At 38.2% G+C, this 26,236-nt stretch overlaps 1 protein-coding gene across 25 annotated transcripts in view; it reads left to right on the plus strand.

Annotated features, from left to right (window-relative positions):
- The window catches only part of LRCH3 (leucine rich repeats and calponin homology domain containing 3), a 59,934-nt gene that overhangs the window by 27,235 nt on the left and 6,463 nt on the right, over window positions 1-26,236 (plus strand). For 2 of the 25 annotated variants that reach the window (XM_030280230.4, XM_030280227.4), the window contains exons 7-22: window positions 2,536-2,629; window positions 3,469-3,589; window positions 6,090-6,238; window positions 7,551-7,627; window positions 10,391-10,486; window positions 10,908-10,959; window positions 11,096-11,236; window positions 12,431-12,478; window positions 13,450-13,503; window positions 16,460-16,540; window positions 17,830-17,901; window positions 18,758-18,806; window positions 19,302-19,415; window positions 20,021-20,139; window positions 21,667-21,804; window positions 23,877-23,954. In XM_030280230.4, the coding sequence (XP_030136090.4) occupies window positions 2,536-2,629; window positions 3,469-3,589; window positions 6,090-6,238; window positions 7,551-7,627; window positions 10,391-10,486; window positions 10,908-10,959; window positions 11,096-11,236; window positions 12,431-12,478; window positions 13,450-13,503; window positions 16,460-16,540; window positions 17,830-17,901; window positions 18,758-18,806; window positions 19,302-19,415; window positions 20,021-20,139; window positions 21,667-21,804; window positions 23,877-23,954 (1,483 nt within the window). The remainder of the gene's footprint in view (window positions 1-2,535; window positions 2,630-3,468; window positions 3,590-6,089; window positions 6,239-7,550; window positions 7,628-10,390; window positions 10,487-10,907; window positions 10,960-11,095; window positions 11,237-12,430; window positions 12,479-13,449; window positions 13,504-16,459; window positions 16,541-17,829; window positions 17,902-18,757; window positions 18,807-19,301; window positions 19,416-20,020; window positions 20,140-21,666; window positions 21,805-23,876; window positions 23,955-26,236) is intronic. The other 23 variants (XM_030280234.4, XM_030280239.4, XM_030280240.4 and 20 more) reach the window with 18 other exon arrangements.

A 26,236-nucleotide genomic window follows, 5' to 3' on the forward strand; every position in this document is an offset into this window, starting at 1 on the left:
TTCTAGTAAGGTACCAGTGTGTAAGAACTGAGAACTGGTTCAGGAGATGACCTGGGCAGTGTCATGGGAAGGCAGTGTCAGAGCTGATATGCAGTAAAAATAGAATAGTAATAAACAATACAGGGGGTATGCTCCCATGTTGTTAACATCTATGTTCAGTTTACAAGATCTTAATATTTTCCACAGACTTACTGAATCATATCCCAGCTGTGAATTTTAACCTTTTGTGCAGAATTTTGTAACGGCTGTGCTCAAACCGCAGGTGTAAATGCTGATCTCCACCCTGTTAGTAAACTGTTATTTCTGGCAAGCTTTCACTTGGCACTGCTGCTTGGCATTGTAACACAAATATTGGAACAGTCAGCCATATCAGCTGCTAAATTAAGATGTCTAGCAAAAAGCAGGAGTTAAGTTTTATTTCTGTTACTGATACAGAAAAAAGGGAGTCAGTGAAATATGAAACTGAATATATACAAAAATTACTTCTGTCATCTTTGAAGGTGGTATAATAATATGTGGAAGAGTAAATTACTGAAGGATGTACTGCTGCCTTAGCAGCAATAAAACACAAATCAGGGGGCTTCACAAGAAATCATCATGAGTCAGATTTATGAAGAAGAATTTGCATGAGGGTCTGACAGAGTGATTCCTCATCAGCACTGAATGTCATAAGTTACTGTTCTAGATGAGGTCAGCATATGAATATGTCAAGGGTTAATCAATTTCCAATACAAGCTGGTGCAGCAGGTTTCTGCATAATACTGAGGATACTGTCCTTTACCTGAAAGGAAAAGGCTCTAAATGAGGAAATGGCATGATCTGTTTAGCTCTAACATAGTTTGTTAATTTTTAAGAGAAATTCAAAATCAAGTGTTTATGTATTTTTGAGCTTCCAGTTAACTTTAGTGTTAGATGTAAAGCTTTTCAAATTATTTGAAAAGAAGGGAGGCTAAAAGAAAATTTGTATCAAAACACTTCCTCATTTTTGAGTTCATTAATTTACAGTAATTGTTCAATTTACAACAAGGTGCTCAGGAGATGCTGAAAATATTGATTCATTTAAAATGGAATTCTACTGCAGATGGATTTTTCTTTGACCCGTTTTAAAAGTATATGCAAGTTCTATGAACTGTTAGTATAATTATGGTTCTATTGTCAGTTATTCAAATTCAAATAGCTCTTTAACTACATTGGGTGACTTCATAGTCATTCATTTTTCTTCTTACCCAGAAGAAGGGAGTTGGTTTTTTCTTTGGCTCTTTTTCTTTCTGATGGTTTATTATGCAGATGATCTTTCTGTTCAAATACAGGGCCATAAAAGTGAATTTGAGTTAATCAAAACTCATGCAGATTCAAGAGCTTGTCTTTTAGTCTACATCTGCATAGAAACAGATGCATAGCTTAATGTGTCTCATCTGTAGCCTCCATCCCTCCTGGTACTTCTTTGCTATTTCATGTCTTTCTGAAAACTAAAATAGGCCTTGATAGTAGTCTGTCAGTCTTCTATTAAGATAGTAATAATAATAATAATAATAATAAAATTTGAAAATAATTATTTCCTGAAAGTGGAATTTCAGAGAGAGCAGCAACTTGAGAGCAATGCCAGTGAGAAAATGACCTGCAATTTAGTTACGATGGGGTGAAGCAATTGGCTTCCTGAAATTCATTCTTCCTTGTGCATTATGTAGTAATTGCTGCTGCAGTTCTCCCTGGGGCATCGAGTGCCAATAGGACAGTTGAGCCATTGTGAAATGCCATCTGCAGCCAGATCAGACAAGTCCCATTGTCTCTTTTACTGTAGCTATCTGCAGCAGTTGCCAGAGTTGACATCTGTGATGGCTATACTGCTGAATTACATACTTTCTAAGCCCAGAAATGTAAAGAACTGTATGCCTGTTTGGTTATTTGTATTGTAACACTAGGCACATGTCTAATTCCTTTGTCTAGACATGTTATTGACAAAGCTCTGTAAATGAAAACTGTACTCCTACAGTTATTACATTATGATATATCTGAAATACTGTTCAGCTTACTGCAGTTTCTTATGTAATTATGACACAGAAGACATTTATGTAATACATGCTGCAAACTTTTAGTAGAAGTAGTATATTCTTTATTCTTTGTGATTTTGTATATATTTATGTAAAAGTTTGTTTGACAGTGGTTTTCAATCAAAAGATAGGAGTAGTAGAAAATGAAAGTTTGACTAGCTAAACGAAGAAATGTGAGACCAGTTTGCAGTTTGCTTTGTCATAATTTCTCTTTAGGAAATGTTTGAAGGGTGGATCTATCCTTTGAATCAGCTTAGCTCTGAAGGCCAGACACTGGCAGGTAACAGCTGAGTGACAAGGATGGGGAGCTGTCAGCACATGTCTCCTGCTCTATTGTAGCAAGTGCAGTGTGAGGTTTTCAGACTTGCTGAGTTTGTGAACACACTGCAAGTGTGCCTGATGGCTTATTCTGCTGCTGTTCTGTAATGCTGAGAAGCTTTTGGTGGTGTTTCTATCACAGTAACTAAAACTGTGTGTTTGACAGCCACGAGGAGCTCTATTCCAGTCGTCCATATGGCGCACTCGATTCTGGCTTCAATAGTGTGGACAGCGGAGACAAAAGATGGTCAGGGAATGAAGTAAGTTTTACAACTTTATTTTTGTTGAGTGCAGTATTGTACAGTAAAGAAAACGAAATGTATGCATCTGCAAGCACATTCCATAGGTAACATGCATGTGCTGGTGTGCAGGTTGCCTTAAGCCAATATGACTTGTTTTATTGGAGAAAAAACAAGGTTAATTTTATATGGGACAGACCCCAAGTTGGAAGTATTGACATAAATGTATAAAACAGTGCATGAGAGGTTAATTTACTGGAGTATAAAAAAATGAGAAAAATAGGGTTTCTTATTTTTAAAAATTGGTAACACTATCATATTACAATGATGAGTCAACTGATAAAATAAATCTGAACATGAAAATTTAGCTTTGGAAATCAGCTGGAAATTTTGTTGTCTTCCTTTGTTTAAAACGTTAAAATCTGTTTGCTATTTACAAAGAGGAAAATAGGATCTCTTAGCAAAAAGGTTGTCAATTATTATTGCCAGGAAGAAGCTCCCTTTTCCTCTTGGAGCAACTAGAAAATAGCCAAGACCTAAAGTGTCACAGTGAGCTATACGCCATACTCGCACTTCTATCTTGATTTTAGAGAAGGTGCTAGGATTTTCCATCCTGGGATGTTTTCAGTCACGTGCAGATACTGCAATCAAAACTGTAGGCGGCCGGTTTCTAAAGAAAGCTCAACTACATGTTTTTTTAAAACAATACATTATAGCTGTCTTTTGATTTAAATTAGTGTTTTGTGGTTGTAAAACAGGGCAATTGAAATACAAATCAAGGACAAATCAAGAATTAGTAGATTAGAAAATTATGATTTTGAAGAAAAATGTTTCCAGGCTTCACTGTTTGTTTTCCAAAGCCAACAGATGAGTTCTCAGATCTCCCATTACGTGTGGCAGAGTTCACCAAAGAGCAGAGACTGAGAAGAGAAAGTCAGTACCAAGAAAACAGAGGGAGTGCAGTTGTAATTAATGGTGGAGGTAAGTAGTGACCTTTGGCTAACTGTATTTATTTATTCATCATTATTAAAGTTCCAGATTGTTTCCTACAGATTGTTAAAAGAGGGAAAAAAACCCAGAAAGGTCTAGGTGGAATAACATGAAAACAGTGTTTTGAAAACTGTAAAAATACTGTTGTTTTAAGGATGTTAAAGGCAAACTCAGATTGCAGAAATGTTATTTTCTTGAAAACTTTGTCAGCTTTTGCCTATGTCCTATGTTAAAGTCTCAAGTGCTTCAAATGATATTTTGGAATATTGAATTTAGAATATTGAAAACTTGAACACCAAGTGCATGGTGTTTTGCTGTTTGAGCTTCTGGGGAAAATTTACTGCAGTTTTAAATTGCCAGTGCTCTGTGCCAGCTGCTCTCAGAACGGGATGAGCAATTTTGTCAGGGAGTCTTACATTTCCGACTGGTACTAGTGTCTCATTCCAGTTTTAGATTTTAATCCAAACTGTAATATCATCCAGGAGGGCCTGGTGCTTGTGAGTGGCAGTGCTTTGTTTTGCTTTCTCAGTTGGTGTTGTGCAGTCTCACAGGATCACCTTTGTAGTTGTTCAAGAGGTGATTGTGCGTTCCATGTTTCTTGATCTCCAGTCCTCTTTCATTTTAACTTCCAGAAATCTGCTGCTACCAGTGTCTCCTTTTGTTCATATGCCTTATTTTAACAATCTTTCAGGTTTGTTTTTTCATTTCTTCTTCTCCATTGTTCTGCAATACTTATTATTAAATCTCATCTGCATATACTTTGATTCTTCTTCTTTGTCAGCTGCTACCTGTTTTTCCTTTTCCCTGATGGCTACAGTTCATTTTTTCTACATGTTGCTCTTCCTAGCTACATCTAATTTCCTATGCCCAGCTCCCACTTTTTCTTCTCTCTTCCCTCTGCCTCCCCATCTTTATCCATCTTCTTTTCTTGGTCTTAGTCTTCTGTGCCACAGTTTTTTGTTTTCTTTGCCACCTTCTAGAAATATCTGAAACTTTGTCATTAACTCACACTCTTTCACACCATAATGGGAAAAAATGTTGAATTCAAACAGTTAAATTCTGGCAGTTAGAAGAATTGAAGACATGGTTTCATGGGGAGCGTTGGGCAGCCGTAATAACAGGTAGTGGTGCCAGTTCCGCCTCCAAGACTAACTTTATTTTGTTCTTGGCTTTTGTACACCAGGGATTTCAAAATGCCTAGCAGACTTTTAAGCTGGAGCATGATCAGTTCATGAGTAGGTGTATCAGAGAGGGGCACAAACCGTAGCATGTGGCTGTCAGACATCCAGATGCTTTGCAGTTTTGTGTTCCTAACACAAAACTCTACTATCTTTCACCTTTTTCTGTATTATTGTTGTTATAATCATCATCATTATTTGATAAGCAAGCCTAGGAAGAAAGGAAGTTTGGGTTTTTTGGGCTGTTTTAAGATTTGAAACTGAGATGGAAATTTAATGAAGCCACAGTATATAGGAATGTAGTTTTGGATGGTTGTAGTAGCAGAGGGGGTGGCTTTGGCCGTAACAGTTGCTAGATTGTGTGGTGAGGCAAAGAGAAGTCTGTTGTAGAGAAGCAGGAAAGGGGCGGGGGAGTAAAGAAGAATGTCTACAAGAGTCTGGAGCAAGTTTGAGGAGAGTTCTAAGAAAAAATAAGGCTCTAGTGCTCTGAAAGGGAACTTATACTTTCCCCTTCATCCCCAGTGCACTATTTTTCACCAGGGGTGTTTGCTTAGTGTCATGACTTAGAATCCTGGGGCAGAATGTGAAAAAGCAGTGACAAGTGAAAAATTTGCCCTACATAGTATCTTCCACACAAACAAAAATCAATACCAGCCAAGCTGTGCTGTTTCTTGCTCTCATTTCAGTGATTCCTAATTTCTTTTTTCATTCTTCTTTTAAAATAAAATTGTAGGTGTGTTACATTGTTTTAGAGGAATTTTGTTATTTTCTGTAGTGTTGCTCATTATTTCCACATACACTTCTTATATTTATTGTATTTGAATCCAGATAACTTAGGTGTGCTGTTCTCTATTCTGTTGTAGCAGTAATAGTAGTCGAAGGATCTGCCATATCCATTCTGATTTTTCTGACAGAGAACCAAGAGAAAGAGAAATTATTCCAAAAATATACACAGGTCATTGTACAGTCTTAATATTAGCTGAAATATTTTGATATATAGTATTCGGTTTTGAAAAGGAAATACAGTATTTACTTTTTCAGTCACTGCAAAAGTATTTGCAGCCAGCAGTCTAAAACTACCTGCCTGATACATGTTCCTTGTTGCTTTTTAAAAGGCATAAATTTTACAATTATTTCAAAATTTGTTGATCTAATTTTAGTTGGCCTGGCAAAATCCAAGAGCTTTCACACTGAGCTTTCCCAGATGGCAGAAAAAGCAGGGCCTTCGTTCCTGACCATGCTGCATTGGTGGGTTTTGTTCTGTCTCGTGGGTTATCTGATTGTGGGTGTTTTCTCTGTGTATGTTTGTCAAGTGGAACACGATCTCGATCAGATCGACTACATTGACAGCTGTGCCACGGAGGAGGAGGAGGAGGAGGTGAGGCAGCCCAAGTGCCAGGACTCAGACAGCCTCAGCTCCCAGTTCATGGCATACATCGACCAGCGGCGCATCTCCAATGAGGTGGTGCTTCCTTGTGTTCATTTGATTCACACACCCCAGCAAAGCCCTTGGGAAAACTCTTCCCTCTTAAGTCATTTGGATGTTACACTTCTGGAGAGTCCTCAGAAACTGAATCTATAGAAACAGATTTTAGCCAGATCTTATCCTTCTGTGTTCTGTAGTCTTAATTAATACCTATGTACCCACTTACACAGTTCAGTGCCTCACTGTACAGACTATATGAATAACTTGTCTGAAAAAATCTTTGTGGCTGCTCTGCTTAAACAGTAACTATGGTGCTGTGATTCAGATGTATCCTTTCAAAGTTCTGTGTGTTTTGAAGCAGAAAGATACTTGCTATTTGAAGAAAGAAAGAAAAAAAAGTGTCTCTTTAGCTTTTATTACTATGTTTAAAATCAGTCACACAGATATGAAAGATGCATTCATTTTGCAAAGCTCATGAATTCAGTTTTAGATCACAGAAGCTGAAGCATAGACACAAGAGCAAAACTTAGTTCTAAGTAAACTGTAGGCAATGCAACCCAAAGACTCCTTGCTGTAGACAGGGAAAAGGCATTGGTCAGCATCACAACAGCTATTCCTTGGGGTCTGTCTAGTCATAAAAATTAAATTGCTTTTAGCTGAAGGAGTAGTTTCTCTAAAAAGACAGTCCAAAATACTCTACTGCTTAGGAAGGCTGACTGCAATATACCAGCAGGCATGAGTGAAAATTGGCATGTTAATCTTGAAAAGTTTCTATTTTCTTATATTAATGGGTGTCAGTGGAAGCTTTTCAGTAACACCAAAGGCAATATGTCTCTGTTCCCAATAGGATAAATTATTTCATTGCTCAAATTAAACTAAAGTGTTCTTATTAATCCCAAAATTAATGTTTTGCTTTCTTAGTTCTTCGGGGACCTGTCTTTAGAATGTCATAAAAGACCACCAGCTCTGTGTTTCTGAGAATCCAGTCTTCATTGCTCTACACTCATAGAGTTAAATTCCAAAGAACATATTTACATTTCAATACAAATTTTATAGCTACATGAACTTCTCTGTATGATTCATAATACTGGAGGTTTTAAACTCCTAAAGTTATGAGCAGGCATATTTAATCTTGAAACTATTATTTATTTAATTTGGAGAAATAAATACGAATGAGCTTGCTTGGTTGGAAATTAACATCCCTGACTTGTGTTTTGTGCTTCATCATCAGGTGTTTTAAATACCAGTAGTTACAGATGTAGCTCTACAAAGAGATTGTTTGGCATTAATGTGCAGTTTTCTGAATAAATTGCTAGCTTAGTCTTTTGGGATTTTTTTTTTTGCTCAGAGCTCACCAGTAAAGCCTGTATCCATCAGAGAATTTCAGAGAACAGAGAATACAAGACAACATTTACACCAAAACAGGTAAGAATTACTGTGGCAACAATAATTTTATCCAGAATTTCATTATGAATGCGGAGCATGTATTTACTGAACATGTTTAGAAAATGGAATTGTTTTCTGTTGCTTTACCAGAAGTGTGTATGGCACTTTTTTGATAAGTTATTGCTCCAAATTAGGAATTGGAATTCTAATAATCACAGTGAGCAAAAGGCAAAACTGTTCTATGCCAGTGCTTGACTTAAAATCAGTTGGTTAAAGAAATCTACATAATTAAAGTGCATATTTTTAAACTGACTTAATATCTGCTTTTTGTGATTTAATTTGTGATTTGATTTAATAGTCGATTTAAGGTGTAGTGCATAGAGGACCAAAGGAATAAAGGTATTTGCAGGAAGGCTAGAGATACTGTGGAGTATCCGATGTGCCATGAGGACATATTCTTGGTTGACTCCTGCTGGTTTTGGTATTGTGAAAGATTCATTTATTTTAAAAAGTACCTATCTGGGCCATAATCATGAGCCTACGTCAGCAGAAGGGATAGAATGGAAATCAATTCTGAAAACAAGTTTCTTATTTTGATGAAGTATGCACATGCTCCTTAATGATTACTCCTTAATGATTACTTTAATGATTATTGGAGAGAATGCTTATTTGTAAAATAAAGGTCAGAACTGGACAGAGTATCAGTGAGGGGTGGTTAGGTTTCTGAAAAGAATTTGGGATGTCTAGTTAAAAAAAAAGTAAGATAAGCAAATAAAAGATAAAAAACAAGCAAATTCTTGCAAATTAAAATCGACAGAACCTTTATTATACTACTGAAGTATTTCAGTATTCTGTGGAGTGAAAGTGAATTTGTAGGGACTCCACAGAAAACCAGCCCTGTTCCAAGTTGTACTCAGAATGTTTGGGGGGCAGGGGAGTGGTGGAAAAGACAACTGCTAGTCCTAAGTATGTCATTACTTATGCTGTCAGTAGAAACTAATTTTTAATGGATTCTAAAGAGGTATTGAAAGAGCAAATGAAACCAAGATTAGTGTGTAAATTTTTCCAGAGTTTTGGCAACATTTTTATAGGCATTCTGAAATGTGCAGAAAACGTGCAGATACAGTAGCTGTACTGATACAAGGGAGGATAACTATTCCAGCATATGTCAGCAGTCCTTATCCTGTCCACAAGTCAGATATAAATTGATATAGCAATTCTGCCATGTTCTCCCCCAAAAAAGTGAGTGCTCTTGGTTTGAAAAATTGATTTTTTGCTTGTTTGTTTACTTTTTTTTTTTTCAAACTTCTGTGGTCAACATGGAATTAATTAAACTTTCCAAACACTGGTTTCTGTGATAATTCTGAAGGAAATAGGAGAAGGCTGTTAGCTGGGGAGAGCTGCTGTTTACATAGACAGATGTTAATGATAAAGGAAGTTGTAGCTCAGTAAGCTATCCAGTGATTTCAAAATTTAACTTAAGGATAGCAGCAGATCTCCACACAGAAGTAGTTAATCAGCAATCTGAATGAATTGTGGCTTACTATTCTGCAGCAGAGTGAAATTATTAAGGCACTAAAATCAGATCATGTTGTTATTGCCTTCAAAATTGTTTAAAAACAGCCATATGACAATGAGTAATATTTTGTATTTTAAGCTTGTATTAGTCAAATATTTTGTAGCAACCACAAGCTGTAAAGTGCTTCCACAGTAATTCTGTGCAAATACCTTGGCAGCCAGCCTCTTCTTTTTTTTGTTTGTTTGTTTGTTTGTTTTTCTTTAGCATGCTGGAGCCATTAAAACTCTGAAAGTTGGATATAACACAGACTTCATCTCAAGAGTACTTATATTAGTTGATTCATTTAAATAAATACAGTTTATGCCTCTGGACAGACTGTGGTGCATTCCTGATGCAACAAAGCTGTGTGTACTCTGCTCTGAACACACTCCTTGGCACTGAGCTGAACCCAGTCCTGTCTGTTCAAAACAGTTCTAAGTAATGAGTTTGTCATGTGGTTCAGTGCTAATTTAAGTAACAGAAGAGACCTGTAACATCTGGGTCTTCCACATCTCATCTCCATGAGGAAAAGGCCCTAAGTGTTCACACAGCCAGCTGGACTGACATTTTTTGGGAAAGCTTGGTTAAGTGTGTCTGTGTTCCAGGAGCTGGAACCATGGCTGCCCCAGGAGCAAAGGTTGCAGAGTTTGGGCTGTCAAGAGTAAGCTCCTTGATTTCCATCAACTTTGTTTCTAGGCAGCAACATGTCAGGGTACATGCTGCAGGCTGTGGACCTTGGGAGTTATTTCAGTGCTAACAGCTGCCTTCTGGCAAAGAGCTGACTGCAAAATTTCTCTCTTACTGTTGATATGATGGATAAGAGCCAGATAGGTTCTTGTTTACTTTGTGTCTTTGAGGGCTTGTGTCATCCTGATTGGTGAGGTGAGCAGATTTGTGCTGAAAATACCAAAGGTTCCTGATGTTTAAAATAATTCTGCTATTTTCAGAGCAGAATAAAGCCTGCAATAACCAAAATACTGTCTTAAAAGAGAGCATCCATCTTCATGTATTTTTAAATCATTGTTAATTCAGCAAGTTATGTTTAATTACTAACTGCAGTTGTGATCTGACTTGGTGTCACAATATGATTTCTTTAGTCTAAATTTCACTTTTGTGATTCTATGAAGCTAATTCTTTAGGCATTTCTCTCACAAAACCAGTTGTAATCTAGAGTAGAATTAATTTGACAGTAGTCTATATGCATCAGTGGCCATATCCCCTTCCACCTGGTGTCTTACCTGCAGGGATACAGATGAATTACGAAGACCTGAAACTCTAAATTTGATGCCCGACAGAGAGCATCACCCAGTACTAAGGAGTTATGTGGACAGGACAGAGAGGTAGGGAAAAAGAAATTGAGTGTTTCTGCTGATTCATTTTATTATTTTCCCCTCCCTCAAATAACCATACTATGTAGTTGTTCCTCTATATGAGGATCATGTGAAAAATTCCTGGTTTGGTTACTCTTAGAGAATGGGTATAAAGTAGTGAGTATCTCAATGTAGTAGGCCAAGTGTACATTCTCCCTGGTACATCTTGTGCTGTGAAAAAATGTTACTACAATTCAGGAGAAGAAATAGAAATAGAAATGGCGTCACAAAATCTGTCATTCACAGTGAGTCAAATCATCATCACAGCTGTTAATAGACAGTTACTCTTCTGATTTCATCAGATACTTGTGTGTCACTGACAATTTATGTATGCAAAATTTTTAGATTTAAGATGAAAAGTCTACTTACTCTCTGTTTTTGCATTTGTCAGACCCCTGCCTGATTCACCTTATTTTCTCTCGCTGTCAAGTCACCACACCCAGGTAACACATAGAATTTGAATTGTTTTTGACGAGTTTGATGTAAAACCAAACTGATGTTGCCCATAAGGCATGGGCTGTTTCTCCATAAACCACCTGCAGCTCTGGCTTCACAGCCTGATGCCCTGTTTGATTGCAGGTGCCCAGCACAGAGTCGGAGCTGCAGCGCCGGCACATCGAGCGCACGCGGCGGGAGGCACAGCTGGCAGCCCTCCAGTACGAGGAGGAGAGGATGAGAACGAAGCAGATTCAGAGAGAAGCTGTCCTTGACTTTGTTAAGGTGCCTCCTTTCAGTACCTACTTCATACTTTATCTTTTCTAAATCCCTTAATTATAACTAATTGCCATGGTAATTACTGCTGGTATGTTATGCTCCCAGCACTTTATAAAGAATTTGGACAAGCAGCATTGAAGTTCATTAAGTGTTGGTGCTGTAGCTTAACACAGGCAAAGCTAGACCTGGGGAGGAAGATGGAAGATGTACCCAAAATGTGATTGTTGTAAAGAATTCTGATTTTTGCATATTTCACCTCATACTTTCAATTTTCATTTTATCTGAAAAGGAATAGAGACAGTTTAATTTTGAAGACAAATTTGGCAGGGAGGAAATAATCATACACACAAAAATATAATGCTGCCTGATCTATTTTGCTTTTTTGTGATAATAAAAGAAGTTAGTTCTGGGTAAAGCATGGGCGCAGATCTATGGTACATCAGGCACTCACTCTGAACACTGTGTCTTCGCTGTCTCTATCTCTGCACTCATGTCTTCTGCTTAACATGCCAGTTTATTTATATGATAGTTGATTTAAATTTGTTTTACTGTTTGCTGCTCTGGTCACTTACACGAATCTTACCATCACAAATTTAAGAAATGTTTCAGTTAATATTTATTTTGGATTTAGAGTGGTCTGCAGAGAGGCGAAGCATGGTTTATTGCATATATTTAATGTATAAAGTTAGTTTAGAAAAAGGGTCTTAGCTGCCTGAAACTAGGCTTTTCATTAGCAACAACTGTTTTTAGGCCCCTGGCACTATTTTGTAGTAAAGGTGCTTATTAAAAATTCAGCTCAGTCTTTTAGTTAAAGTTTAAGCTTATAAGATGCATGTTATTCATTGATGACTCTCCTGGGGTTTTTGGTTTGGATTTGATTTTTGGGTATTTTTCTTCTGTTTCCTTTGTTGTTCATGACCACTTTATTCTCAGCAGTTAAATTCCTCCCCTGAGTTGTATTTTGGTTTCATGATGTATCTTTCATATGCATAATTTAAAATTTTTGTTTGTTTGAATGTGGAATAAAGGCTGATTTTTTACTAATATCAAGGAAGTTTCAGCTCAGTGAACCCAGTGCATGTTCTATTTTAAAAACTGAGACCTCTTTTTTTAAAACACTTTTAAGTTATGCTGCTTTGTTGTGAGCTTTTGTTTCTCTGTGGCGTTATTTTAAGTTTCGTTTTTTCCTTCTCTGTGTAGCAAAAAGCCTCCTTAAGTCCTCAGAAACAAAGTCCAATGGATAGTGAGGTAAGAGTCCAATAAGAGCATTAGTAGGGATGTCAGTGCTTAAATTCCTAGCTCTCCATCAGAGTTATTTTCCTCATTGTGGAAAATACCTCAAAACTGGATTATAGCATAGTTTTTTCACGTTAACCCTTGGTTTGGGGTTTTTTTAATGGGCTCAGTTTAGTATTTTCTTCTGTTCATGTAGATTGCCTGTCCAAGTGTGTTGTTTTATTGGTTTTTGTATGTTTTCCTGTGTTCTCTGCAGAAATTACATTTAATATTCTATTCTAACCTGCTCCTTGTGAGCAGTACAGTTTATATTCTAACACGAGTATTCAGTCAAGTTGCAGTGTTATAGTCATCCTTCACAAATCAGTTTTCTCCCAGTTTCCTCTTCCTAGATCACCAGTTGTCCCAGCAATAGAATTTTGAGGGCTGTCAGAAAAAGGAATAAATATTTTTTAAAGTTTTTTTTCTACTATAGTTTTCAATAATGTAGTATTTATAATCAAAACCAGATCATTCACTTTGTAGTGTTAATCAGATCAGAACTTTTAATATTGTAAGAAATATGATAGTTCTTTAGCAGTGTTTTCCAACTAACTCTTTTGGTTAGAAAATTACCAAAAGTGGGCTAATTGAAATAGTTTTTTGCTCCTTTTTCTTCTTAATGTTTTTCTGTTCTTAATTTATTGTTTTAAAATGTCCTTTGTTCTACCAGAGTCAGCGCTGTGAATGCAGTGTTCTGTATTTGCTTGACACAACACAGAAAGCAGAATAATTTATGCCTTAAGTAATACAACTGCACTGTAATTCCTGGGTTATGGGGCTGTGTATTCCTACAGAGTTACAGATACTTCATGGATTGTTTTAAAGAGCTCACAGTGCTGTAAGCAAGCAGTACATGTTCCAGAATGTCTGTCTGTTCACATACCGTGTGTTTCTGACATTGTGTGTGTTTCTGACATTGCTCCATCTCTCCCACCTCCCAGTGTCCCTTTCCATCCAGAAGGTCTCAGCATACTGATGATAGTGCCTTGTTAGTGGTAAGATCCTGCACGAAATGGCCTTTTTCTGTGGCAGATTCTAGAGCATAGAAATGACAACATGTTATGATTGTCTCAGATTAGACCAACTGTTTTAGAGCTAATCTAAATAGCATAAAACATGGCTGGCTCCTTTGAAAAGTGGCTTAGCTGTGAACTATGATGTTATGAATATGTTGACACTTTTGCTGTCAGACATTTGCTAATAATACCATGATGTTTTTCCACAAAATAATTAAAGCTTATATTTTGTTTGAGAGCAGAAAAAAAAATTATGATATCGTAAAGAACAGTTTCTAAAATAAAAAATTCACCTCTAGTTGTTCTGATTTGATTTCTTTGCCATTCAGCTTGATTCCTAATTGATGTGCTCTTCAGTGTAAAGGAAGCGATTTTATGCTTACTACAGCCTTCTGCTTTAACTTATCTGTGTCCTGCACATGGGGGTTGGAAACACTTGGCATGCTAGAAGTGTTCTACTTATGAATGCTACAAATCATTAAATAGTCCTCATGCAGTTGTATTGTTTATTAGTGCAAATGTCTTAAAAATAATATATTTTGAACACTTATCAAAAACAAGTGTGCACATATTTCATGTTTTATGCTATTTCTTCCTTTGTGGCATCTTAGCAATGTAGCATGACTAAACAATCTAATTAATGTCATAATCTAATTAATGTCTAGAAAATTAAAAATACACCCGATTTGCCTGCTGTTGCATGACTGCATGCCTAGAATTTATTTTCTTGATTTATATGCTTCCATTATCTGCCTAAATTTTCTTTAGGCAGTGCTCTTTGGTTAGAGTGTCTCTCTCCTGAACATGTTGGTCAAGATATTTACTGTGTCTTTATTCAGACTTTTTGGGTTTTCTGCTTTTGTAAGACTAGCACTTTGTGGGTGAGAAAGAAAGCTTAAAATGTTAGAGAGAAATGTAATAGTCATGTGGCTGTTTTGAGAAATCAAGTACTTTGGGTTGAGATGATTCTCTGTTCACAGTCAATTTGTCTTTGGAACATATTTCAAAGACACCTGTAGGAACCCCAGTTCTATTAGATTTTGTGATCACATGACTTTTGTTGTAAATTAAGATAAAGAATTTTCAGAAACTACATTGAAACCAGCTCCCGTTGCTATTTATTTCCTTTCTTGTCTTTAACCAAGTTACATTGTTTTACTTCACAAAAAGAGTGACCAGACTGGCAGGGAACGATTAAAAGCAATAATTTCTCTGTTCATTTTTCTTCTGATTCCTCCCATTTTTCAGCAGCACTAAATTATAATAGTATATGAAATGCTGGGGTTTCTGATCTGTAGCTCTCTTCTATGGTGGAAATCCACACTGTGCCTGATGATCACATATGCCAGGGCAGCTGTTTCTGGCAATTACTGTAACTGAAACATTAGGCCCATATTGGCTCATGAATTTGTACCATCTTTTGTTTACACAAATGTATTTTACATGGTAAAAACTTGTTCAACATCAAGAAAATGGTCATCAGTTTGCATTTAAAAATTATAAGAGTCTACATTGCTTTTACCTTTTTATATTCTATTGCATTTCATTTGACATTTTCCCGATCCTTTTGGGTTTGATATTTAGCTAGGTCTAATTTCTGAGGACGTAAGGACAAGTTTTTAAAAGTACTAAATCTAATTTGCAGTTAGAAAGCAAATGAGCTTTTATTTTACTACTTTGCTCTTCTGGCATTGTTACTGCTTTAACAAAAAATTCCATTGTGAATCTCCTTTTTAAAATCTTCAGTATTTCTTTTGGTCATCTTTTTGTTCTCTTTAATCACTAATTAAAATTAAAATGTATTCTTGTTGCAGAGATAACTCTTACCATTTCCTTCTGTTTATAAACAATGTGAGGACAGTTGGTTTGAAGTCCCAGAATAATTGCCCATACCATTGTGAATGTTAATGGTCCCATTTAGTTGTAGTTGCTGGTGCATACCTATGATTTGAAGTGGAATCTGGCTGTAGAACTTCATTGCACACTGTGGTGGATGTCTTTGGGTTGACCTGTGATAGATAACCAGACTAAAATGTTGTTGAAGAAGTGAAATCACTGGCGTCTCTGAGAAAATAAAAGTTTTATGTTAGTCAGAACCTCTTGCTGTTCTGACAAGGATAGTTCCATTTGTTACAGTAGAGATTACTTTTAGAACTGGTATCAGCTTTCAGACTTGGCTAATGACTTGGCTTCAGCCTTCGTTGCTTCTAAATCTCATTTTTCTCCAAATAGTTTCTTGTTTTCTCCTATACTGTCCCTTACAGTGTTAGTACTGTCGAAGGGGGAAAAAAAACCCAAAACATCCTCTCTAACTGCTGCTCAATTTCTCTGTTGTGAAGCCCACAAGGTACTTCAGAAGCATCAGGCAGCTGCTGTGACCTCTTTCTCTCACAACCTTTGTGTCATTGCTGCCTTATGCTCCCCTCCTTGTGTTGTTTTCTCGTTGTGTTCTCAAATGTGGCCTGAGTATGTCATCCTACTGTTAGCACATAGGATCTCTGAAACATTTGAAGTTAAGACTGCGTTTAAGTTAAGCACCAGAGTGTTACAAATAATAATGGTATGGGTAAAGTAAGCAGGACTTGACTTATGCAGACTTGTATGCTGGAGTTTTCTCTCAGACCATTGGCATTCATTTGTGTATTCAAATGTTTAATAACCGAATTCTCTTAAAATATCCTTATTTGGTTCATGCAGAGTTCTGGTTGGGCTCTCCTTTGGCACTGCCTGTATCTGCCGTTGTTTCTGGCACAGGGAAATTTTTGTGACTTCAGTGCTAGACCTAAAGACTGTGTGCAGCAAGTGCAGAGGGTGGTCTAAGTCTGAGCTGCAGTATCCTGGCTCCTTTAGTATTGTGGCTGCCTTTTCTCACAGTTGTTCTTTGCATCACTTCTTCCTTTCTTCCCTCTCTTTCTTTCCTTACTGTCCCTGACAGAATGGCTTTGAGCCTCTCTTTGTGTTTGAGATTGACAATAACACCAATACCATTAAAAGGAGGCCAGGCACTCACAAACAGGTGAAGAGCATGCGGTGTGTTGGTGTTGTGATTGTCCCTGTGCTGTGCTGTGTCCCCTCCCTCTGCCCACTGCTGGGTGTGTGCATAGTGACCACTTCTTGCTAGTCTGTGTCAAGCTTGCCCTGCTCTTTTCATACAGGAAAAAACAGATGCATTGATGTTACAGAGCACCAAGTTCTGGTTTGTTTCAATGTTCTCATGTGCTAGCTAATGTGTTGTCCAAGTCAAGTGATATTTGAAACTCTTAAAAAAAAAAAAAAAAAAAACCACCATTTTGGCTCTGCCCTGCTCTGGAGAAAGAGGCAATCTTGAGGATCAGCTGTAAATCTGTACAGGGCCTAAAAACTTTTGTGTTTAAGGCTTGCCCTGAGTATAAACCTTCACTTCTAGTCCTTCTGGCTGTGCTGTTCTGGAATGGCAGAAAAGTTGCAAATGCTTTTAAAACTAACTAACTCCCAAATGTGTCTTTTCACTACTTGTAGAGTTTCTAGGTGTCATTTGATGTTCTTTCCTGTGCTGAACTGTCACTTTGCTGTTTGAATGCTGTTTCAGAAAGCATAGTGAGCCATTCAGTCCTCAGATGTTAAAGTTCTCATGGTGCTTTCAGTGAGACACAGGATTTGGCCCTCTAGATCCACCTGTCAGTGACAGATGGGCATAACTACAGCCCCTGTTCTATAAACAGGAAAAGTTATTTATTTGGCTAGTTTTGATATTGGTCATAATTGAAATGTGACTGCACTTTATTTGTGGCAACACTGTAAATCCTGGCACTGACATCTTCCCCGAGAGTGAGATTTTACTTGCAGAATCTCATTTACTTTATGTGTAATCACAAGGACCAGTTGTTAGTGTTTGTGGCAGATACAAAGTGTGTATTACTGAACCTCTGTACGTGGGTTTCCCTGATTTTTCAGACATGCATAACATTCTCAAAACACTAAAAAGAAAGCTATTTATTTTTAATTATGTCCTTGAATGGACTGTTGTATAGTAAAATTTCTTTTTTTCTGACAGCATAGGTGTTACTAAAGAAGCTTTTGCCTCACAGTTCTTAATTCTGTTTTAAATGTCACTGTATTATATGTAAAAAAAGCACTATACCTCCCAGAAAGTTCAGGAGGATAGGAAGTAACAAACTGTAGTTCAGCAAGTATCTCTGTGTTGCTTGTTGAGTGTTTCTAAGAATGTGATTGTGATCACCTCTTCACTTTTACTTCGACCTTTGTGTATGACCTGTCAGCTACTCACTAACTCTGCTGCTGCCTTCTCTTTCTTTCTGCATTCAGTCACTCTCAGGGTTGAACCAAGAAAGCTGTGCTACTACCCTGCCTAGTGCCTCTACCTTCAGTCCTGTCAAGGTACCTCTTGCTATTATCATTCACCACTAGAGTCAACAAAAAAATCTTGGATCCACACATCGGTTTAAACAGGTGTTAGTCTGTCAACATCTAATCAAAAGTTCAGGTAGGGTATGAACCTGATTCACCTGATGAAACTGTAGGATGTATTACCTCATCTTAGCTTTAGGCTGTGTCTACAGGAGGCCTGATCTATAAAACATGGTAACAAGTCTCTGCTCCAAGGGGTTCTTGGTTGTCTTTGATGTTGCTTTTTCTGTACAAGATCATTTACTCTTGATCAAGTTGAGTTCATCAAAAGTACACTTGTATTCTTTGCCTGTTTCTTTCTTTTCTGTGGAAACTGTTGTGCTGAATTCATTCCTCACAAGAATTCATTAGTCTGTGTAAGCACTGTGATGTAACCACAGTGTGTTTCACTGGGGACAGATGTTCAGTAAATGGCAGTTCCACATTAGCAAAGGTGTCAAAGAGGAGTATCTGCCAGGGCTGCTGTATTGCCAATTCTGCATGTTGCTTAATACCTGTTTCTTGGTGTCCCCTTTGCAAAGAGCACTTCTCAGTTTGGGTTGGAAGGAAGAGTTAACAATGATCTGTCATTGCATAGTCAGTCTTGTTTCACCATTATTTTTCCTAAGGAAAAAGATCACTTGTATCATTTCTGTAAAAGAAAAAAACTTTGTCTCTTCAGAGATAAGACTTGGGAAACAAACATACAGTGGTTTTTCTTATTTCTGGTTATTTTTCTGAACACATTTAGATGGCTGGAGCTTTTCTTAAAGCACAGCAAACTAAAATGTAGTCAAAGCTTTTCCAGATTAGGACCATTCATACTCTTCTGCTTTTTTGTTCACAGAGTGATGACAGATCTACCATCTCCCCTGGCTCACCTACTGCTCAGACAGGTAACAGGGACAGGAAAAAAATTCTGAAAAATAAGATCAAATGCCTGCTTGCTTATTTGCCCTATGAAGAAAGGGGAGTATCTGTTCCTACCTCTGTCTGTGGCACTGCTGTGTGTGAGAATTTACCAAGTTACTTGGGTCTCCTTCGAAAAACACAAGGGAAGAGACAACAGGGATGAAGTATGTCCTTAGGCAGAGCATAGGGTATGGCTGGTTTAGGCCTTCATAGAGGCTTGGCACACAGATGCATTCAGCAAGAGTCAGAACAGTTGTTGGAATTGGTATGTGGAATGTGCTTTGCATGCAAGTGTCCTTGGAAGTGCCTTTTCCTGCTCTGCTTTTATCATGCATGGCTGTAATTTATTTTGTCATCATTACATTAAAATTTTTGGTTTGTTCTTTTTAATTACCACATTGCTGTACCCATTTCCTATTTAAACTCTAACCATTTCCTTCTTCCTCCTTCCTTTCCTGTGCCTTTCCACATTTGTTTAGTCCACCTTTCCCCTCCATATCCTGGCCATGCAGCCCCGCCTTCCTATAGAAACCCTTCCCAGCGACCTGAGAGTTTCCTTTTCCGAACAGCTGTCAGGGATGGAGCCAAGAAAGGTAGGTTACATAGCTCAGAAATCAGCTAGTTTTGCTACATTATATTGACATCTGCATTACCTGGGGCTTGCAGTGTTTTGTTACTTCAGGTCTTTATCATCAAACTACTTTTAGAATTCCATTTGTAGACAGATGACATCAGATATGTTGTGAACAAACAGGGTTTTATTTGGAGCTGCCCAATATTCTTTTGTCATATCTGTAGAAGTGTGAAAATTCACTCATCCTGGTCTGCACTTACACCTTTGCCACACAAGCCTTCAACAACTTGATAATTCTTGCATTGCCCAGTAGCCTGTAACAGAATTGCAATTTCTGGAGAAAGACAGAACCATTTCAACATACTGTGTGTGGCAAAACATTGTCATCATTTGTGCATGACTATTACCTAACAGAAAGATCAGAATCTAAACAGTGAGGCAATTGTGTTGACATCTCATTTAGGTTGGTAGACCATTAGTTTGATTAATAATCAAAGGTAAGAAAGAGATTTGTGAAAAGGAATGTAATGTACCGATTTTGGAACTTTGTGTGCGGTGAAATAGCAAATAACACAGAGCCAAACTGTGCTTAGTGATGTTCTTTCCTTCATGCTGCTGTTTTAGCTGTTTCTTCATCCTCTACCTGTGCCTTGTCTCCTGCTAATGATTCTGCAGACCCTCGAGTGAGACAAAACTCCAAACAGCGGGAGGAGGAGCTGGAGCTGATAGAGCAGCTACGCAAGGTCAGTGCTGCCAGGAGCCAGAACATGAACGTGGCAGGAAATGCACTTTGTGACCCTGCTAAATCTCCTTTGTCTTATGGACAAGTTTCACTGAACCGATAAGGGGCACAGTTGACCAAAATTAAATGGTGTGGTACAGTCTCTGCACTTCTTTCAGATTGGTGCAGTAGTGTTCACTTGGTTGTTTGTGGTAGGTAAAGTCAGCTTCAAATTCTGTGTAATAAACTATGTCAAGTCCTGCTCTTAAATGTCCATTGAACTCTGCTTTTATGTGTGCTTCCTTTCTTCCTTATCAGCTTTCACACTTGTAAGGAGCTCCCTGGAAAGTTACCTTTACTGTCTCCTTTTAATGTCTTTTTTTAAATTCTTTTTTGCTATAAAGCTGACAGATAAGCAGATGGAGTGCAGAGACTGCTGCCAGTCATGCTGCCATCATGGTTTCTTTGTGTACTCTAGATCTGTTATGTTGATTCTTGCCTTATCCTTAGTTAAGTGCAGAACACTTGAGCTAGAAATGTTTCTAATATTTATGCTTTTTATCTGCCATGAGGCACCACACTTCAGGTTTGTGCCCAGATACAATAAACAGGAATATTGGAAATGCCTCATGGCATTAAAGTACTGCTCTGCTTTGCCCCAGACTTGTGTCTGCAGAGCGTGAAGAGGTTTCTTGAAGTGCTGTAATTAATTGTTGAATTTTCCCTATAAATAAGAATATACTTACTGAAGGTAATCTTAAAAGCCATAAGCATCCCAGATAGAGAAAATTCCCTCTCTTTGGGGGGAAGTTTTGAAGTAAGGATGGTCTGCTTTCTCTAAAGGAGAAAGGTAACTACCTTAGATAAAACTTGTTTGCAGAGGGTGCTTGCAGACCGTCTCTTATGGCATCTCAGATTGCTTTCTGTATAGTCTGTCTCTTATTCTGTTCTCCAGGTAAGCTTATTTTTTTTTTTAATACTTAAATTTAGATACAGTATTACAACTGTATTTTAAATTACAACAGCGTTTTAAATTAGTTGGAAAGCCTGAATTGAATTTTTATTCATTCTCTTAAACAAATTCTAACTACCTTCTTTTTAAAGGACTGGTTATACCAAATAGTTCCAATTTTATTTTAAAGGCAAAAATATTGTTTTGACTTTTGTTAATTGTGTTGTCCTCCAACCCACAAAGACAATTATTTTCCCTTCTCTTGACAGAACTATTCTCTGAGAACATGCACAGTTAAGAATACTGTTCCTAGAGCCCAATTTCCATTATTTTTGAATAATGCTTGTATGAGTCCACTGTGCTGTACAATGAAAGCTGTTCTTCCTTGAACTCAATTGCTCCCAGGCTGTGGCCAGCGCTGGGCGCAGCAATGCACGGGGCTTTCCTTGGGGTTATTCAGCAAGCTGGTTGGAAATGCCATGAGGACAGACAGAGCTGTAGTGCAGGAGCTCTGCCTCGCAGGAACTTGTGCAGAGTGAAGGAGCAGGAGGAAGGCAGCTCTCAGCTTCCCTGTGTGTCCCTGTTGGTTTCCCACAGAACATCGAGTCGCGGCTGAAGGTGTCACTGCCCAGCGACCTCGGGGCGGCTCTCACCGACGGCGTCGTCCTGTGCCACTTGGCCAACCACGTGCGGCCCCGCTCTGTCCCCAGCATCCACGTGCCCTCGCCTGCTGTTGTAAGTGTTCCCACTGACATGACTTTATAGCTGTCCTCAGTGACATCCTACAGAGTCCTGTAAGCCAGACAGACACTAAAATCAGCTTTCTCCTCAGTGAATGTACGTGAGAAAAAATAGCAATCTGTGCTGTTTGAAAAAGGTCTGTAGTGTCACTGAATGAACTTCTAACTTCTGTCACTGAAGTTACTTCTAACAGCTTGTAAGCAAATGTTAACATTTTCATGTGCTCTCTAAGCACATTAACTTCAAAACTAGTGAAATACAAAACAGTTCAGCATGAAAACAAAAACAGGATATTTTAAAAGATCAAAATGACTGAGAAGATCAGGAAAACATAGGGAATTACAACAAGTAGGATCCCACTACACAAGACAGTGAAACCAGGCAGGGACCAAGTTGAATCCTGTGTCCAGAGCACTAAAAATTCCTCTGCTTAGGAATTTTAGCAGAACACACTCAAGATGCTTGGAGAACAGCATTTCCTGGAACAAAATGAATCCTATCATACCTTTGTGATAACAGGAAAAAAAGGTGACTGTGTCAGGAGACCTGTGAGAGCAGGAAAGTATTGCAGTCTGTTTTGTAGGGAAAGCACAGAATTAGAGAAAGGTCAAAATCTGTGAGATACCAACAGATTATTTATCCAGTTTGTGTTAATGGAAGTCAGAAAGTTCAGTGAAAATATTTAGGATCAGCTACTTGAAAGTAATATGGACAGGCAGATAGCTTGTTATGCACCTTTAAATTGTATGAATGAGTAAAAAAAACAGAGGTTGCTCCTTGGGGAAGAAGTTGTAACATACACGTAGTCTTCACTTATCCTTCTTTTGGAGCAAGTCTTCATGTTGATTGGAATCTGAACTGGCACTTGCAGGGCTGCCAAGTGTGTCACTGTGGTTGTGTCCCTGGGACTCGATGTGACCAGGCAGATGGCCTCGTTATTTGAGAACGACTGAGCTGGACACACCAACCTTTCAGGCAGATTATGGGATCATTTCAAGCAAAGGCAGGGAGCCACTGCTCAGGAGACTTGCATCAGTGAGATTTTTTCAATGGCCTGGTTTGATGTGCAGCTGAATGTTCTGTGTTAGGAATTAAATTGTGGCTTTGTCATGTGAATCCCAAGGAAGAGGCAGCCTGGAGTCGCGTGGCTCCAGGAGCAGAAGAGGCATCACATCATGCCCCAGGGACAGTGTGATCTTTGTACTCCCCTGGTCCTTTGGGAGAAAGAAGCCAGTGCTGGCCTTTAACCTGCTTCCTTGGTGGGGAAACACAGCACATGAGGGGTCAGAAGAAACCCCATCACTTACCTGGAGGCTGCTGCCTGCTGCTCCAAAGCATGTTCATAGGAGCAGGAACTTGTGTCTCTTGAACCAGAAGAGAATAAACTTTGAGAGCAGGAACAAGACGGAGCCTGTGCTGTGGTATGTCTGAAGAGGTGTGAAAACTGACTGCAGAAAAAACCTCAGTTGAAAAAGTGCCAGTGAGTGCAATTCAGACAGCTCCGTTAAACACATCTACAAAAAGCTGACAAGTAGCAAGCTTCATTTCCAGTTTGCTGACATTATTTTTTTATTTCATCTAGCCTTTATTTTTTTACCTCTTTGTTAATTGAAGTATGGTTTGATATTTATATAGTTCTGCATTATAGTAATCCAAAACAGACTCTAGATTGCTTTATGTCATGAAATTGCTCTGAAATCACAGCATGGAAGCCATGGATGTGCATTTCAGCAAAAGACATTTTTAAAATGATTATACTATAGTCACTAAAAGTGTTAGCCAGTTTTTTATATAACACTGTGTGTATAAATATCATAGGGCTCAGAACTGTCTTTTTTTTTTAAATCATCCAGCATTCATAACTTAGCTTTTCATAAAACAGCTTTGAAAACTGGGATGGTTTTCTAAGAAAAGCAAACTTCAGCAGAGCCTGCTTTGAATTAGACGAGCTTATGTCAGCACAGTGTTTTTGGCAAAGAGATTTATTAAGACTTTTATTTAAATAGAATTTAAAATCTTTTAAAACCTTGCCAGTTAAGAACACTGTTGCCTTTGCTTCTTTGCAGCCTAAACTTACAATGGCAAAATGCAGACGAAACGTGGAGAATTTCTTAGAAGCTTGCAGACGGATTGGAGTGCCTCAGGTATGTATTTCTGATGACCTGATATAATGTTTCAGATGCAGTTTTGCCTGGTGCTTCAGAAAATAAAACACTTTTTGGAATATTGGATTAAAACAAAATGATTAAAAGTTTAGAAGTTTCAGGTACAAGCTGTCCTGCAGTTAGATCAGACTTACCTTGCATGGCCTTCCAGAGCAAAATGAAGCCAGATATATACTACATCAGAGTGTAGTATATAGATTTTATATTTTAGTACAGATTCACCTAAATACTGTACATCAAATTCATAATAGCTGATGGACTTTGAGTCTGCCTTTAGAACTGGCAGGTTCTATAAAACCAGTTACATTTTCTCAATATTAGGTATGTGACAACTTAAAAGTGGGATAAAATCTGGATGATGGTTTGCATGTGTTTTTTTTTTATCCCAAAGCTTTTCATGTTCCTTCCCAATAATTCTCTTACATTAATGTCTTTACTGTCTTACCAACAAGTCACAGAATTATTGGCCTTTCTCTGAAGGTAGCTGTCTTTGCATAGTTCCTACTTCTTTTGTTACGTACCAATGGTAGAAGTCTGTCTTCCTTGTCCCCTTCTGAAACTTGTAAGATCTAGGAGGTGGACACATAATAAATAGTCCATCTTATCCTGCTGGTCCCAGTTATCCTGTTTTATGCTGTCCTGTCCTTTGCACTTTGTCTTATTCAGCGGGTCTCTTAGTACAAGTAGTTTCAATATATTATATTTTTCCTAATTTCCCTTCCAGTGCACTAATTGATTTGGGTTTTTACATTGCTGAGCATTGGTATTTTTGTTGTAGGTGCTGGTTTCTTTTGTATTCTGAAAGGGAGAAGTAGACCCCATGATTCATTTCCCAGCTACATCTAAAGGCAGTTCTTGAGTCAGTCATGCTGGATTTTCTGGTGTTTTCAGATCACTTGGAGACATTTGAGCCACTGGGATTTTAGGATGACTTATTTATTGAGCAGTCTGACAGTTTCACATGGCTCAGTGGTGAATCTTGTTGGAAGGGGCTAAGGAGTTGTAAGTGATTGTTAATGCTGGGAGATCCTGCACTGCTTTGGTCCCCTAAAAACCTTTGGACTTTCAATCCCAGCAGAACTGCACAATATAAATTAATTTGGGGCATTGTGCAATTCCATCCCAGCTTCCCTATTTATAGCTCCCTCAAGTATGAAGATACAGTTTTTATGGGATTGCAGTACAAAGATGATCATTGGAATGACCCGCAATCAAAACCAAACAAACACAAAGGCCAATCAAGAAAAAGTCCCCTGTAAACCCCGGCTTCTCCATCTGCTATCCCTGCTGTGTAGGGCCCTCCTGTTTTTCTCATATATTTTGTTTTAATGTGAAAGAGTTCAAGGAGGTCCTCTCTGAGAGAACTTAGTAAAATACCCCCCCTGAACTCCAAAGCTCTTCTCACATGTCTGCATTACATCTCTACTGAGATGTGAACATAAGATACCCCTATGTAAGAATGGCATGGCAGCCTGGTATGTTTTTCTTGAAAAGTTGCCTGCAGGTTTTTCATTTCATTTCCATTCTAATTAGAAAAATAATAGGCTTTCTGAAAGCATAGATCCATGTAGGAATGTTTAACTTTTAAGGGGAAGGCTACTTTCAGAAAGGGCTAATTACAGGCACCACAGCAGAGCAGCAATTTCTGTAGGACTTTGGTTGTTTTAAAGCCCTTGGATCAAAGGAAACCCTGAGCTGAACAGGTTGATCCGTGCATCTAGATTTCACTGATTATTAGCAGTTACCTGTGGGAAAGGGAGACAAGTGACACACAATGGGAATAGTTACAGAACTCTTAAACTCTAATTAGTAATAGATATTTCTGCAGGATGCTGCATTCTAGCATCAGTTACACATAAATAATTCCTTGTCCTGCTGTTTTCATTAAGTTACATGTGGAGGCTAAACTTTGGTGAGTACTCAATGCCAGCAGCATCTCAGATACCTGTAACCTCTTCACTTCTGGAGAAAAATGGGTTTCACTAAGGCTTGTGTAAACTGCTGTTTTTAACAAGGAATAATTACATGTTGGAGCTGGAGAGGTGACAGGCACCTCACTGAACACTAAACACTGACATTGAGTTCTTTGCAATGGGAGTCTTGCAGATTTCTATGTGAAAATTAACCAGCTGTGATGTGCTTCTCAAATGTGTAGGTTGTATCTGAGATGTCTGATAACTGCTTCATGGATGTTGCTATGGCTAACTGACTGACCTTTTTTTTCTGTCTGTTTTCCCTTCCTGCTCACACACTCTGGACAG

The sequence above is a fragment of the Taeniopygia guttata genome, chromosome 9, assembly GCF_048771995.1.
Source record: "Taeniopygia guttata chromosome 9, bTaeGut7.mat, whole genome shotgun sequence".
Lineage (NCBI taxonomy): Eukaryota > Metazoa > Chordata > Aves > Passeriformes > Estrildidae > Taeniopygia > Taeniopygia guttata.